This window comes from Bubalus bubalis, chromosome 17 (assembly GCF_019923935.1).
Source record: "Bubalus bubalis isolate 160015118507 breed Murrah chromosome 17, NDDB_SH_1, whole genome shotgun sequence".
NCBI classification, from domain to species: Eukaryota; Metazoa; Chordata; class Mammalia; order Artiodactyla; family Bovidae; genus Bubalus; species Bubalus bubalis.
This window is the reverse complement of record NC_059173.1, coordinates 32,070,618-32,087,991: the sequence shown is the minus strand read 5'-3', so window position 1 is coordinate 32,087,991 and position 17,374 is coordinate 32,070,618. Positions and strand designations below refer to the sequence as shown.

The following is a 17,374-nucleotide window of genomic DNA, read 5'->3' as shown; positions in this document are numbered from 1 at the left end:
TCTGTAACATTTCAATTTCAAATCTGTAAAGAAAGCTGTCTCTGTTGAAATGACTACAACTACAGAAATTTGCAAGATCATAAGTTTCTTACACTGGGAGGATCAGGTATTGGAACCATCTTCCTAAATAATGCAGAATTAGCTTGGGTTTGATTCCTGGGTCAAGAAGACCCCCTGGAGAAGGGAATGGCAACCCACCCCAGTATTCTTGCCTGGAAAATTCCATGGATAGAGGAGCCTGGCGGGCTACAGTCCACGGAGTCACAAAGAGTTAGACACGACTGAAAGACTAACACAACAACGAAAAGCCAAAAATCTCCATGAATCTGGGTAACGGTGGAATGAGGTTGGAAGGATAAGGTATAATGTGCATAGAGTGTGTTTAATAGGCAGTTGTCCTCTATGAAAGGACGAATTTGTGAGGAGAGAACCTTTGGGAGAAAAGATGGGTAGAAATAAGGATTCCGGTTCCAAGGTTTGTGACCAAAATCTCTAGTGTAAATTTTGTCAGGAGGTGTGGTGAGTCTGAGGAATAGAGACAAAAGTTCATATAAAAAGAGAGAGAAGGAGGAACTGGTTGGTTAGGACTGGGAATTAATATCTGGGCCACCCAGAGGCCAGAGTGGAGATGCTGCTGAGATTCCACTGGGAGGGATAAGAAGGAGGAGGAAGTGAGCACGGAGAACTTGTAGGAAGTGGGAAAGTGCCTGAGGAGACTTGCTTAATTTTCACTTTATCTCTCGATGCCTGGAGCCAAAATACGAAGACAATCTCACCCTACATGATAAACAGAATGTTGGAATGGTCTGGGAGTCAAGAGCTTACTACTTGTATGGGGTTTATTTGCTACTGAACCATGAATTGTTGATATTAATACCTGCGGGGAGTTTCACACAACAGTGAAGGTGCATTGCAGGACTTCTGTAAGCGTCCTTTCATGCTTCATGAAGTTGGAAAACACGACTCCATCTCGGGAGATGGTGTGTGAGCTGTAGGGGCAGGGGGAGGGGGCAGGAGGAAAGGAAATTCAGGGGCCTGTGTCCTTAGGAACAGAGTCTCCACTGCACCCCCTCCCTCTCCCCTTCCAGCATCAGCCTCAGAACAGATACAGAGAGAAGACATGGTATTTTGGGGTAGGGAGAAGGAAGGGATTGTGAGAAGGGTTAAACACATAAGCATTGGTGCCCAGGCTATTTGAGGATAATAGATTAAGTTCCCTGCAAACGAATCATCAAGTTGTGAACTTTCAAAGATGTGAACATGCGTTCCATCAGTGTCAGGCATGAGTGACATTGCAGCTTGCCCTCCAGCGCCTATTGCTGATGATCCTTCAGTTCTACTATGCTGCTGCTGCCGCTGCTAAGTCGCTTCAGTCGTGTCCGACTCTGTGCGACCCCATAGACGGCAGCCCACCAGGCTCCCCCGTTCCTGGGATTCTCCAGGCAAGAACACTGGAGTGGGTTGCCATTTCCTTCTCTAATGCATGAAAGTGAAAAGTGAAAGTGAAGTCGCTCAGTCGTGCCCGACTCTTCGCCAGCCCATGGACTGCAGCCTACCAGGCTCCTCCATCCATGGGATTTTCCAGGCAAGAGTACTGGAGTGGGGTGCCATCGCCTTCTCCCAGTTCTACTATATCCCACCTCATCTCCCTCCTCCACTCAGTAACTCTTCTCCCCTGATCACTCGATGCCAGCTCCTGCGCGCTAGCTGTTGTACTGTCCTACTGTACACTTCAAGGTATTGTACTGTAAGATTAAAAATGTTTTCTTTATTTTTTGTGTTTGTCTTTTACGTATAATTCGTGTGAAAAGTATCATAAACCTTTTACAGTTCAGTACTATATAGCCAATTGTGTTAGTTGGGTATCTAGGCTAACTTTGTGGGACTTGAACAAATTGGACTTAACGAACAGGCTCTTGGAAAGGAACTTGTTCATATGTGGGGGACTTACTGTATGGAGACTAGGAAATGTCTGTCTTGAAGTGAGAAGCACTGAGGTTCTGATCGCATACCAACCTCTCCTGGGACGTGGATGGTTTCCTCCTGCACTCCCGCAGAGCCATCAGTCTCACGTGGCCTGCAGCACAGGCAGGAGGCCTCCTGCACTTCGTGAGGATGTCCGGCGGCCACATTCATTCATCTGCATGGCATGTGATGAAAATGATGCATCTTATAGCTGTCTGGAGAATAGCGTGGGAGTGAGGGATGTGGAGAGTGGACACATCCACGGGCTCTGAATTCCTCTGACAATTTGAAAAGCCCTTTCCTTTAAAGTTGGACCTGACGACAAGCATGGACTTGGGAAGGTGTCCTTAGAACCCTTCTCTCCTCTGTTCAGTCTTTCCTTAGTGAAGAGAATGGTTTTAAATGTTTATCTGCGAGGCAGGTGTGTGGAAGTGTGACACATGATAATACAAGATCAATGTATTTGCAAATCTTAATTTTTGAGGCTAGGATTTTGGTGGGTAATAGATGTAATTTAATAACTGTGGTTTAGCTTCTTTCTATTTAAAGGTGATGCTTTACCCTGCTGATTTTTCTTGCCCATCCTGTCCTACATATGAAATTGGAGGCATACTTTTAAAAGCGAGTAAAAGATATGAAAGCTGAAATAAAAGAGAGCACAGCTATCTAGGCTCAGTTTCTTCTTACATGAAAATGAGGGAGTTGTACGATATGAGCTTTACATCTCCTTTGAACTCAAAAAGTCTAATTATGTGAAACAAATTAAAAAAGTACTTGAGAGATATGAGGAAACTGTTCAATCAAATTGCAATTCACTGGAGACTTAGACTGCTGGAGGCAGAAAAAGAGACTTCATGTAATGTTACTTTACATGAATGAGGTAAGAATCAGGAGAACAAACTGTCAGGAGAAAAATAGTATAACGAAATGTTTTTATCAATGAATTAGCTCATGTAACTGTGTGGCCACCCAGGTCAAGCACACACTCAACTCTCTACCAAAAACAGAAAAATGATTTCAAATCTCAACTGAAAAAAACAAGGAATAAATATGTATACATTGCTACTAAAAAATAAAGTCTCAGCTGCCTTTGACTTAAAGGGGTGGGAATCGGGGGTGGGAAGGAGCCTCCAAAGGAGGGAATATATGTATGTGTTGTGCTAAGTTGCTTTAGTCGTGTTCGACTCTTTGCGATTACATAGACTGTATCCCGCCAGGCATGAGGCTCTCCAGGCAAGAATACTGGAGTGGGTTTCCATGCCCTCCTCCTGGGGATCTTCCTGATCTAGGGATCAAATCCGTGTTTCATGTCTCATGCATTGACAGTCAGGTTTTTTATCACTAGTGCCAACTGGGAAGCCCAGATATACCTATGGCTGATTCACTTTGTTGTACAGCAAAAACTAATACAACACTGTAAAACAATTATACACTAATTTAAAAAAAAAAAAGAAAATCTCAACTGCCTTCTAAAAAGGGTGAATCTTACGATTAGAGAATGCAACAGATTATCTGCTGTCCCATTTTGAGGCTAATCACTTGGGCACCTTGACTAAAGGTGGACCTGGAATTTGAGTTTGGAGACGGGTTAAGGAGAGCTGTCTGTGTGTTCTTCATCATAGAATGAGAACTTGAGCTCTTGGGCCAATGTAGGTGGTGGGCAGAGGTCAGGGAGAGAGGATGGGGAGGGAGAAGTGGAGAGAGGAGCTGGCATAGTGACCAGAGGCCAGGGCTCCACATGGCCTGGAACAGCCAGTGGAGAAGCCAAGGGTCCCCTTCCCCCAAAATAATCCTTACTTTTTTTGAGAGCACTGAATATTAAAAAAACAACAACATATTCGTTATTAGAGAAGATTTAAGAAATAAGGTGTGTATGTGTGTGGGGGGGTGCATGCTCAGTTGTGTCTGACTCTGCACGCATGCTCAGTCACTTCAGTTGTGCCCTACTCTGTGCGACCCCATGGACTGTAGCCCGCAGGCTCCTCTGTCTGTGGGATTCTCCAGGCAAGAATACTGGAGTGGGTTGCCATGCCCTCCTCCAGGGGCTCTTCCCAACCCACGGATGGAACCCACATCTCCTTTCTCTCCTGCATTGCAGGTGGATTCTTTTCCCACTGAGCCACCTGTGAAGCCCCCAAAAACATTGACTTCTTTGGTTCTAGTTAATTCAGGTAATAATGAAACAATTATAAAATAAATTTATTTAGCAGAAAATCAAATCCCCAAATTATTATAAAATACAATGATTTTGTAGGAAAATGTCAATTTCTAACACAAATAACCAGAGATCCCAATTTATGCTGTTCTTTTAAAATTTCCATTCAACATTTATCTAGGCTGTGATAGAGAATAAAACCTAAATTTTAAATGCTCACAACTCGCCCTCATTTTTTTCCAAAGAAGGAAAGAGCTTTTGGTTTCAGTGATGCCGCCCTGTTGTTCTGATCAGTATGATGGGTAGAGGCGCAGATTTGAAGATGATGAGAGGGTGTTGGGCCACAGTGAGTAAAACAGAGAATAAGCTGCTGTGGTTGTGCAGACAATGAAGGCAGAAAACATCCAGTGGGTGGGAGAGGTGGGCTAAGATGAGAATTACATCACTATGGATTGGTTCTCCCTGTGTATAAATTTCTGTGACATGTGCTATCAGCAAAAGTGCTTTCGAAGCAAAATCCTGGAATCAGTACAGGTTGAGTGTAATGTTATTTTCATTCAAGTTATTTCCACATCTTTCCTCATCCATAAATCCCTGGTGCATAATCAGAAGTGTATGCAAAGCAGACGGTACCGGCCAACAGGAGGAGATGCACAAATATGGAGCATGGATTTTTCAGACTCCTGGGATGGGGATAACCTGGTTTTAGTGGAAACTTTGTTTTTGTTTGGATTTACCAGTTCTGTGACTATGGGCTGGTCCATATTTCTCTATTGCTTAATCAGTAAAATAGAGAAATAGCTAATGCATCTGAAGACCATGGGCTAGGCCTTCCCTGGAGGTGCAGTGGTTAAGACTCCATCTTGCAATGCAGGGGACATGGGTTCAAACTCTAGTGCAGGAAGATTCCACATGCCATGGAGCAACTAAGCCCATAAGCCACAACTACTGAACCTGAGTGTTGCAACTACTGAAACCTCCATGCCTAGAGCCTGTGCTTTGCTACCAGAGAAGCCGCCACAATGAGAAGCCTGCACACCACAGCAAGGAGTAGCCCCTGTTCGCTGCACCTAGAGAAAGCTTGCACAGCAAAGAAGACCCAGCACAGCCAATAAATAAACAAATCAGTCTTAAAAGGAGACCCAGTGGGTTAGATCAGGGGATCTGTTCAGGCCTCTTTTAATTCTCAGATGTTGAGCTTTAGAAGGTATTAACACTGAATCGTGTTTTACTAGCGTAGGATGTTGGAGGACACAAACTTGGATTGAAATCTCTTTTGCAACACTTACTAAGGAGTGATGCCAGGCTTGCAACTTAGTGTTTCTCATTTTCTGTTTCCTATTTGTAACGTGAGAAAAACTCTTAAGGTTGTTATAGGGATAAAGTCAGATCATGTTCATAAGCATTTAGCACAGTTTGTGGTCCATGGAAAGCTCTTAATAACTGGCAGTGTATATAACACCATGTATATAACCACCATATCCATAATCACAATCATATAGAACTTGACATTAAAATAGTATAAATGGGTACAGTTTGTTTGTTGGGAGATTTTTGATTACTGTTTAAATTTCCTTACAGTAAGTAAAGTCTATGGATGTGAGAGTTGGACTGTGAAGAAAGCTGAGCACTGAAGAATTGATGCTTTTGAACTGTGGTGTTGGAGAAGACTCTTGAGAGTCCCTTGGACTGCAAGGAGATCCAACCAGTCCATCCTAAAGGAGATCAGTCCTGGGTGTTCATTGGCAGGACTGATGATGAAGCTGAAACTCCAATACTTTGGCCACCTTAGGTGAAGAGTTGACTCATTGGAAAAGACCCTGAGGCTGGGAGGGATTGGGGGCAGGAGGAGAAGGGGATGACAGAGGATGAGATGGCTGGATGGCATCATCAACTCAATGGACATGAGTCTGAGTAAACTCCGGAAGTTGGTAATGGACAGGGAGTCCTGATGTGCTGCAATTCATGGGGTCGCAAAGAGTCGGACACGACTGAGCGACTGAACTAAACTGAACTGAACGCAGATCTTATTCAATGATGGATAAATGTATAAAGAAGATGGGATATAAGTCCATAATGGATACTGTTGTTGTTTAGATGCTAAGTGTGTCTAATTTTTTTGTGACCCCGTGTCTGTAGCCTGCCAGGCTTCTCTCTCCATGGGATTTCCCAGGCAAGAATACTGGAGACGGTTGCCATTCCCTTCTCCAGGGGATCATCCAGACCCGGGGATCAAACCTGGATCTCCTGCATTGTCAGGTGGATTCTTTATTGTTGAGCCACCAGGGAAACCCCCATAGTGGACACTATTAATCCATAAAAAAACAATGCAATCCTGCCATGGGAGACAGCATGCGTGGATTTGGAGGGCATTATGCTAATCCTACAGGAAATAAGCCCTTTAATTATAATTTTTTGCCCTGGAACAGAGCATTTACTATGTGCTATGCACTCCAGTACTCTTGCCTGGCAAATCCCATGGACGGAGGAGCCTGGTAGGCTGCAGTCCATGTGGTCGCTAGGAGTCGGACATGACTGAGTGACTTCACTTTCATTTTTCACTTTCATGCATTGGAGAAGAAAATGGCAACCCACTCCAGTGTTCTTGCCTGGAGAATCCTAGGGACGGGGAAGCCTGGTGGGCTGCTGTCTCTGGGATTGCACAGAGTCGGACATGACTGAAGCTACTTAGCAGTACTTAGCAGCATGCTAAGTAAATAAGTCAGATGGAGAAAGTCAAATACCGTATGATTTCATTATATTGGGAATTGAAAAAAACAAAACAAACAAATGAAATAAGACAAAAACAAATTCATAGACACAGAGATTAGATTAATGGTTACCAGAAGGGAAGGGGGTGGCAGGGAGAGTGAAATGGAGTGGGTGAAGTGGCTCAATGGTAACGGATGGGTCAATCTAGACTTGTAGTTGTGGTAACTAGACTTGGAGTCGTGACCACTCTGTAGTGTATACAGATGTTGAATTATAATGCTATTACACCTAAAAATTATATAATACAAATTCTTTTTTTAAGGACAAAAATTAAGCCTAAATAGAACACATAACTCCAGCCATTTCAGTTTAACAAGTCTGCCCAATGTGTGGAATTAAGCTTGCGAAATGATTTAGCTCCCAGATGTAATCATTTGTTTCTTTTCATACAGATCATGGTGCTGCATTTGCACAGACTTGTTAATTTTCTTTATGTTTGAGACATAAAGATGTGATTCCAAATTCCTGATTAAGAACAATATGAAATTGTTAGCAACCTTAAGAAAAAGTAAGGTGAACTGTTAGAGATTTCTGTAGCCTGCATTTGGAAAGATTTTTCTCCATCTTTTGGAGGTAGATAAATATGCCAGTATTCCCTTTTCTTGTGTGCTAATGGTCTGTTTTTCGTGTACCAACTATTAGTTCAGAAAACCTCCTGGCCCCTTCTTTGCAGTTAGAAGAGACAGTTGCTAGGAGATATGCCAGTGCCAAGACCCACAGCAAAGATCAGGTCATCTTGTATGTATTCACTTGAAATCTAAAAGTGAGGACCTTCCCAGCTGGGTCAGTCCTTGGCAAAATACTAAAGTGGATCAAGTTCATATTTGGGGCCTTTTATTTCCTATTTCCTTATTTATTCTCTGCCTATCCAAAGCATTAAGCAAAATGATTGCTTTTTGCTTGATGATATTGTTTAAGTAACAGTAAAGCATTGTGGATAAGGACTTTTTAGGATACAATTCTCCCATACAATCCTCTGGGATACAATGATCCCAGAGGATCATTCTGTAACTTTTAATTTTAGACTCACAAGATGTTGCAGAATACTGCAAGAGGTCCCATAGATCCTTGACCTAGCTTTGCCTAATGGAATCATCTTATATAACCACAGTACATTATCAAAACTGAGAAATTAACATTGTAAGATACAGCTAACTAGACCATAGACAGAGGAAACTTTTTAAGAATAAAAATTTCTCAAGGATAAAAGGAGATCTTTTCTGAATCTTCATGTCACCTTCCCACCCCACCTCCTACTATGCACACCTAGGTTTTTGCCCTTGTCTCAGAACTTGGTGATCCTAGGTACCCTTTTCTTCTCCACTCCAACCTTTTAGAGGAGGGATCATGTGGTAGCCATCCTTTAGTCTTATTGTTTATTAAAGTAACTAGCATTCAAAAAACATTTTTGACTAACGATTGCTTAGGTCTATAAGGGGCTTTGGGAGAAGGCAATGGCACCCCACTCCAGTACTGTTGCCCGGAAAATCCCATGGATGGAGGAGCCTGGTGGGCTGCAGTCCATGGGGTCACTAAGAGTCAGACATGACTGAGTGACTTCACTTTCACTTTCCACTTTCATGCATTGGAGAAGGAAATGGCAACCCACTCCAGTGTTCTTGCCTGGAGAATCCCAGGGATGGAGAAGCCTGGTAGGCTGCAGTCCATGAGGTCACACAGAGTCAGACATGACTGAAGCGACTTGGCAGCATAAGGGGCTTTCAGTTTTCAAAGTCCCCTTATTATACACATTATCTCTACCGAGAACATTCATGGTCTAGGAGAAAGAGTGTAGACAATGAAAGCATTCAAACTTTGGCATTTATTAGGTTGAGCCTTGTGACAAGGTAATGAATGTCCTTGGTCTTGCCTTGCTCACGTGCTTAATTACATCTACCTGATCGAGTTGTTGTGAAGATCCAAGGAGGTAATGTATGCAATAAAGAACGAAACACAGGGGCTCTGGGAGGTAGAGAGGGCACAAGATTTTATTGCCATTTCACAAACTAAGGCTCAGAGGGTAAGTCCTTGTGGACAGTTATAAAGCTAGTACAGGGTGCTGCTGTCAAGAACCTTAAGTCTTTCATGACAGCACACTATCTTTCCCAGGCAACAGGAGATGATGTTAATAAACAAACCACCAGCAACAACCATGGGGTTAGTTAAGGAGATTTAAGATGTTGTCCTTATGTGGTTGACTTCTTTTGCTATATGCCCAGGAAATCCTCTCTTTGGTAGGGCTTGGTGATGAGATAAGCCAACAAGTGAGTCATGGGTGTGGGTTGCTGGGTTGGGGGCCCCTGTCAAATGCCCTCCAGCCTGCCCACTGTGTGGAGAGCATGTAGCCAGGAGTCCTGCTTGCCCAATTCTGCTTCTGGAGGGCGTGGAGGGAGGAGGACTTGGCATTCTCAAGTATTCACAGTGCATTATCAACATTATTTTTAAAATCCAAAGATAAATTTAAAAAGTTGGAGGGTTTTGACAATTATCATCTTCATCATTATTACCTATTTTCTGCTCATGAAAATAATTTTCTATTGACAAAAGAACATAGAACTTTTTTTTTTTTTTACTAAACATAGAACATTTTTACCACATTACTGGTAACACACTAGCCAAATTGCTTCTCAACTTGCCCTGAATTTCCTTGAATACCTCATACTAGAATGCCTATTTGGAAGTATTCCTTTGGCTTATTTAACCTGCTCATTTCATTGAAATGAGAGAGGAGTTGGCAAAATATATTATGGATTTATGAGGCTGTTGCTTGCAAATATCCACAACACTTGGATTATACTAAAACCACCCAGTTTTTGGTGGTGGTGTGCAATTTGACTTTTCACTCTCTAGTTAAAAAATGGCAATGACAGCAGTAAGATCAGAGATGGAGAAAGCTAGGAACTATCATGTTTCTCCAGGATTTGGAATCATTTTCTTGGTTTCACACTGTCTTCCATCTTTGACCGTCAAAGTGAGGTGTACTAAGAGGTCAGGAAGACTGGAGATAAAGGAAAAAAATCACTTGCGTGCAGAGTATGTCATCAGGATTGGGAAAGTTACAACTGAAATATGCTTTGGGGCATTCCTCAGTTCAGTGTCTTAGGGTCAATAAATTTCTGCGAACTTTTAAGAGACAGAGCAATGTAAATATGCTTGTGAATCCATAAGGTATGAAAGGGACCTAGAAAGTTTTCTTTCTCAATTTGCTTTGACTTTTCTCATCATGTGTTACCCAAGAAGCAAAACATTTTATTTCTGTTTACCTAATATAGTTTAAATAAAGTTTAATGCAGAATAGCTTTTTCTTTTCATTAAAAAATAGATTTGTTTTGAAAACAATGTATACAGAGAGGAAGCAAAAAACACTGTCATGATAACAAAAGTAAACTGTCCATCTGGGCTCCTCGTGTGTCTGCGGTTTTCACTGCTTTCTACTTTGCCTTGTTTTTCTTCTCGGGAATAGTGAGAAACCTTGCTAAATAAAAAAGGAGTTTTCTGAAAGCATCTTTCTGTGAGGAGGCAAACCTATGATACAAATCACAAAAGGCTAAGGTAAAAAAGTATTGCAAACACTCAGGAACCAGGAGCAAACAACAGAACATCCCAGGATGTGTCCTTGGGCACATTCCTTGAACACAATCTCTTTAAGGACCGCTCCTCTTGAAATATACCATGACTTATGAAACAAATGTTAACGTCAACTATACCAATTGATTGTTACGAAGCATAGATTTACACGGAATGTTAGTATTCCAGCTTTTAATGTAAATACCAGAAATGTATTCCGAAGAATCCTTCTGAAGTGAGATGACAGTTTTACCAGAAAAAAGCATTTGTATCTAAAAAGCATACATGTCAGTAATCAACATTTGTCCTTTTGAGTATTTCATAAAATCCTAAGGTAGACAAAATTAAATGCTGAGTATACTTACAATATTTTCCAAAAATCAAGATGTAGAGGAAGACAGGACCAGATGTCATTTCCTTCTCAGAGAAACTGATTAATGAAAGTGAATACAGTTTGGTCCTGGTTACTGAGTCGCTTCTGCTCACGGTGGTTGTATGCTATTTCTGTCTGCAATCTTAGCAGTTACACAGCAACCTCCCCACCCGCTTCTCCCTCTCTCTTCCCGGTCCTTCTTTTTTCTTTCTTCCTTTCCCTTTCACAGTCTCTCCTCCCCACCCACCTTCTGTAAAAGTCTTAATATTTTTCTTCACACACACACAGATGAAGTTTCAGAGAACACACAGGCTCTTCTTGTTGACTTTAAATATCGAGCCTCCATCCCAGGCAACAGTCTATAAATGAGGATGTGTACGGACACTGACAAATGTCTGAACTGATCCAAGTTACACAGAGAGACAGAAATCGAGCTTGGAGATGCATCAGGAGCCAAAACTGTTTTTTCCCTGTGTGATTTGGGACTAGGAAAAGTACAGGACTATGCAGCACAAAATGCCTTTGGGGAATGAACTATAAGGCAGGAGTTAAACTATAACTCAAGTAATCTTTTGTGAGCTGTCTGAGTTGAGGCATTTGAAGGATAGGATGTTATTCACAGAAAACAATCTAAAGGGATGACACACAAATCTTACATTTTCTTGGACTCATTAGTTTTACTATGGTGGAGACCATGCTGTGTCATTGGTGATGGAGTAAAACCTTCCTGGGTTTGAGTCACAGTCAGCTTTTTGAGAGTTGTGGAGCCACTGATTCTTGGCCGAGCCTTGCCTCCCTGGAGGAAGACATCTCTCTAGCCAGGTAGCTGTGATGACCGGCAGAGAACTCACTGACTATCTGGCATGGGTCCCAGTACGTTGTAGGTGTTTGATAAATGGCAACTGTTCACAGGATGATGTTTTATTATTTTTAGCAGTGGGATTAAAAAGTCATGTAAATGTAAAGAACATTTACATGTAACACACTTTCTTTTTATCTTAATTTTTATTGAAGTAAAGTTGATTTACAATATCATGTTAGTTTCAGGTGGGCAGTACAGCAATTCAGTTATACATACATATACGTTCTCAGTCGTGTCTGACTCTTACTGGCCCCATGGACTGTAGCCCACCAGGCTCCTCTGTCCATGGGATTTTCCAGGCAAGAATACAGGAGTGGGTTGCCATTTCCTTGTCCAGGGGATCTTCCCAACCCAGGGATTGAACCCAGGTCTCCCTGGGCATTGTAGGTGGATTCTCTACCATTGGAGCCACCAGGGAAGCCTTACATACATATGTATATATGTATTGCTTTTCAGATTCTTTCCCTTCATACCTTATTGCACAATATTCAGTATAGTTCTCTGTGCTATACAGTAGATCCCTGCTGTTTATCTAGTTTATATACAGTAGTATGTATACGATAATCCCAAATTCTTAATTCATCCCTCCCTCACGTTTCCTCTTTGAAAACTGCAAGTTTGCTTTCTATGTCTGTGGGTATATTTCTGTTTTTTAAATAAGCTCATTTGTATTATTTTTTATGTTCTACATATAAGACAAATATTGTGTGATATTTGTCTTTCTCTATTTGACTTACTTCCCCTACTATGATCATCTCTAGGTCCATCCATGAGATGGACTGCTACAATGGCATTAAGAATGCATTATCTTTAAATCAGGCTGTACCATTCTTATTTTGCAACTTCATCATTTATTGCCAGAAGAAATGGGTAGCACTTTGACATGATAAATTTGTTTGTGAGGTTAATGTCTCCTAACCATTCATCATGTAGGATCTATTTAAATTACATGACTCTATATTTTTTTGGGCTCCAAAATCACTGTAGATGGTGATTGCAGCCATGAAATTAAAAGACGATTACTGCTTGGAAGGAAAGTTATGACCAACTTAGATAGCATATTCAAAAGCAGAGACATTACTTTGCCAACAAAGGTCCATCTAGTCAAGGCTATGGTTTTTCCAATGGTCATGTATGGATGTGAGAGTTGGACTGTGAAGAAAGCTGAGTGCCAAAGAATTGATGCTTTTGAACTTGGTGTTGGAGAAGACTCTTGAGAGTCCCTTGGACTGTAAGGAGATCCGCCCTGGGATTTCTTTGGAAGGAATGATGCTAAAGCTGAAAGTCCAGTACTTTGGCCACCTCATGCAAAGAGTTGACTCATTGGGAAAGACTCTGATGCTGGGAGGGATTGGGGGCAAGAGGAGAAGGGGACAACAGAGGATGAGATGGCTGGATGGCATCACCAACTTGATGGACGCGAGTCTGAGTGAACTCTGCGAGTTGGTGATGGACAGGGAGGCCTGGCGTGCTGCAATTCATGGGGTTGCAAAGAGTTGGACTCGACTGAGCAACTGAACTGAACTGAACTATATCATTGACTCTGACATAAGAAGTCTAATTCTAAATGGTGGCTAAATGATCATATTAACACCATTTTTTTTTCCAGTAGAGGTAATTAATACCATGAAAGGAGAAATGAGATATATGAATGCTCACAATTCCTTATTCATTTAGCAGACTTATTTAGTGAAATGTCATTCTTTTGGCAGCAATGTTTACAGTTAACTGGATTCCAGTGCTCATTTCATGATCAATAAGTGTTCCTTTAGTGTTTATTGTTCATAATAATACTTGATTTAAGTAGTTAATAATTTTAAAAATTACTTTGGAAATAGTGTTTCCTGGGAGGAGGCTGTGGGACATGTCAAGGGCAGACACATCAGAAGCTTCTTAACAGTAGTGCTGAGGAACTTGCTTTGGAAAGTGTCTGCATAAAGTGAGCTGTTAATACAGAGGTTTGCAAAGCAATCCTGATGTTATTTTGTCAGCTTTGAATGTTTTGCCTGAGCTGATGACACAGAAAGGCGCAATGGCCAGCAGCCAGGAAACACTCTTTCCTTAAAAAAAAAATTATTTACTTGGATGCACTGGGTCACAGTTGTGGCATGTGGGATCTAGTTCCCTGACCAGAGGTTGAACCCAGGGCCCCAGCATTGGGAGCTGGAAGTCTTAGCCACTGGACCACCAAGGAAGTCCCAATATTCTTTTTTTCCCCTCAATATTCTGTAATAATATATACAGGGAGTATATTTTGGGGCTTCCCAGGTGGCGCTAGCAGTAAAGAACCCACCTGCCAATGCAGGAGACATGAGAGACATGGGTTCAATACCTGGATCAGGAAGATTCCCTGGAGGAGGGCATGACAAGCGCCCCCCTCCCCAGTATTCTTGCCTGGAGAGTCCCATGCACAGAGGAGCCTGGTGGGCTACCATCCATAGGGCTGCAAAAAGTCAGATACAACTGAAGCGACTTAGCACATAGTGTATTTTTAATCTCAAATTATCACTACAAAACTTCAAAATAATTTCTAATTTCTCTAAGACTTTATAAATAGATTTTGCTAAAATAGCTATTTATTCAGAGGAACAATTTTAAACATTTGATTTTTCAGGAAATGAAAAATCTTTCTTATTTCTGGCAAAGACAGTAAATCTGGAATATTAGTTTTACATAAGCACATTGATGGAAAAAATGCAAGTGTATCAGAGTGCCCCTATCACATATTGCTGCAGGCACTATTTTTATTTAGGGTCCGAGGCTTCTTTACTGTGAAGGGCTGTCTTTTGCTTCGTAGTCTGTTAATCTGCATCCTTGGACTCTACCCACTAGATGTCGATAGTACTCCCTGGATGTGACAATTAAAAATGTCCCCAGACATTGGCAAATGCCTGCTGGGGGCAATGTGTTTCTAGTTGAGAAGTGCACTGTAGCAAAAGATTTCCCTGAACCGTGTTCAAGTACTGATTTTAAACAGATAATTGAAAGAGAATTCTTCCTACCTAAATTTACTTATTTATCTTTTAAGATTATTTTTTATTTGGACCATTTTTAAAGTATTTATTGAATTTATTACAACACTGTCTCTGTTCTATGTTTTGGTTTTTTGGCCACGAGGGATGTGGGATTTTAGCTCCCCAACCAGGGATCAAACTTGCACACCCTGCATTGGATGATGAAGTCTTAACCACTGGACCACCAGGAAAGTCTCGCTGCATTTAAATCAAAGTATTTTCTCATTTTCTTGTTTGGCAATTTTTTTTTTAAAGATTTTATTAAATTTTTTTTTCTTGAAGTATAGTTGATTTGCAGTATTGTGTTCTTGTTTTGCAGTATTTGAAGACTACAGAGTTTTAAAAACAAACAGATGTTGGTGAGGGGAGGGATAAATCAGGAGCTTGGGATGAACACACATGATTATACATAAAATAGTTAGCCAACAAAGATCTATGGTACAGCACAGAAAAATATACTGAATATTCTGTCGTAATCTTTATATGAAATGAATCTGAAATAGAATGGATATATGTATAACTGAATCACTTTGCTGTGCCCCTGAAACTAACATAACATTGTATCAACTATAATATGAAATAAAAATTAAATTAAGAAAATAGAGGACATATGAGACAAAACAAACAAAAAACCCAAACGGGTGTTGTACATGTTTGACTTTCCCTTTCGCCCAGGTTGTTTGATGATCACCTGCACCATTGGCCCCACAGGATCTGTGACGTCACTGCCTCCGCTTGGCTGGGTGCATCCAGGGTTTCTACCCCACATCTGTGCTGACACAGGCTTGTAGAGGTCAATACCTCTTGTTCAAACCTTATTGCAGCTCTCTGAATAGTAACAAAATTTTTGGTTTGAAGATTACTTCTCAGAACAACGTGGTGAGCCAAACCAGATGAGCATTATTAACCTGTCTGTATTATGTAGATTCAAGTTTCTAACCTGGTGGTTTTCCCATCCTACTACTACTGAAATACACAACAATGTTCTTCAGCATCATATTTTAAAATTAGATAATGATTTTAAGGGCTTTGGTCCATGCTTCTGAACCTATTTGACACCATCATTTTCAGCAGCAGAAACAGTCATTTTTATGAAATGTCTGTTTTTGAATGTAGACCTGGGAAAGTCCCAATGACAGAGGTTGATAAAACCTCGTTCAGGGCTTCACGATGTAGAGACATTCAGAAAACAGTAAGCCAACTCATACATTAAAAATAGGTGAGATCCAAGAGCTAAATGCATGCTGTCATGTAGCTCATCCTATGGATCCATCTGTAATTGACAACTGTCAGTCAAGCAACACCCTTGAGATACTCATCGCTAAGCCATGGCAAAAGACAATTTTAGCTGTCTTGATTTAGCATTAATTAAACAATTCTGGAGTGCAATGATTGCTGAGGAATGATATCAAGCAAAATGTGCACCTGGAACAGAGCAATGAATAGGTACAGGCATTTCAGAAGACATTTTGTACAAAATCTGAACAATTTCATCCCAGGTGGAAGTGATCTGAAGCTATTATGTATATCATTTTAGCAGAGAATCAAAGATTAAACAGTAAACCAACTCTTGTATGGATTCATGTGTTGTCTTTGAAGCATATAATATGGAAATAACAGAATTAAGTGATCCTCTGCAGAACTGACAGTGTGAAGATGGGGTCAGAGTTAGCAAGCTCGACACCATCTATCTACCAATCCATCTATCTGTCTGTTATCTACCATGCATCTATGCAATTTATCTATCTAATCTATAATATAGCCTATCCATCTATCATTTATCACATATCTAGCTAATCTGCTGCTGCTGCTGCTGCTACTAAGGCACGTCAGTCATGTCCGACTCTGTGCGACCTCATAGACGGCAGCCCACCAGACTCCCCCGTCCCTGGGATTCTCCAGACAAGAGCACTGAGTGGGTTGCCATTTCCTTCTCCAATGCATGAAAGTGAAAAGTGAAAGTGAAGTCCCTCAGTCGTGTCTGACTCTTTGTGACCCCATGGGCTGTAGCCTACCAGGCTCCTCCATCCATGGGATTTCCCAGGCAAGAGTTCTGGAGTGGGGTGCCATTGCATTCTCCATGTAGCTAATCTATTATCTACCTAATCTATTGCCTATCTAATCTGTCATCTATTATGAGCTTCCCAGGTGGCTCAGTGTTAAAGAACTCACCTGCCAATGCAGGAAATGGGGCTTGATTCTTGGGTTGGGAAGATCCCCTGGAGAAGGAAATGGCAACTCATCCCAGTACTCATGTCTGGGAAATCCTATTGGCAGAGGAGCCTGGTGGACTATAGTCCATGGGGTTGCAAAGAGTCTGACATGATTCAGGAGCTAAACAACAATAATCATCTATTATACATCTGTCTAATCTACATAGCTAATCAATCTATCATCTACCATGTGTCTATCTAATCTATTATCTAATTAATGTATTAGTATCTAATCTATCGGTAATCTATTACTTATCATCTATCTAGTCTATCTAGTTAGTTCATTATCTAACTAACCTATTATCTATGTAAAACATCTATCTATCTAACTATCATCTATCATTTATTAAGCTAATCTTTTATCTACCTAATCTGCATGTGTGCATGCTCTGTCACAGACAACTCTTTGTGACCTCCATGGACTGTGGCCCACAAGGCTTCTCTGTCCACGGA

General features: G+C 41.2%; 1 protein-coding gene across 2 annotated transcripts in view; it reads right to left on the bottom strand.

The window, feature by feature from the left end:
- RXFP1 (relaxin family peptide receptor 1) overlaps positions 1-11,104 on the bottom strand; it is a 129,658-nt gene extending 118,554 nt beyond the window's left edge. The window contains exon 1 of one of the 2 annotated variants that reach the window (XM_025267973.3): positions 10,825-11,104. In XM_025267973.3, coding sequence (XP_025123758.3) covers positions 10,825-10,873 — 49 coding nt within the window. In that variant the 5' untranslated portion in view covers positions 10,874-11,104. The remainder of the gene's footprint in view (positions 1-10,824) is intronic. The other variant, XM_044930387.2, reaches the window with a different exon arrangement.
- Between the last annotated feature and the right edge of the window lie 6,270 nt (positions 11,105-17,374).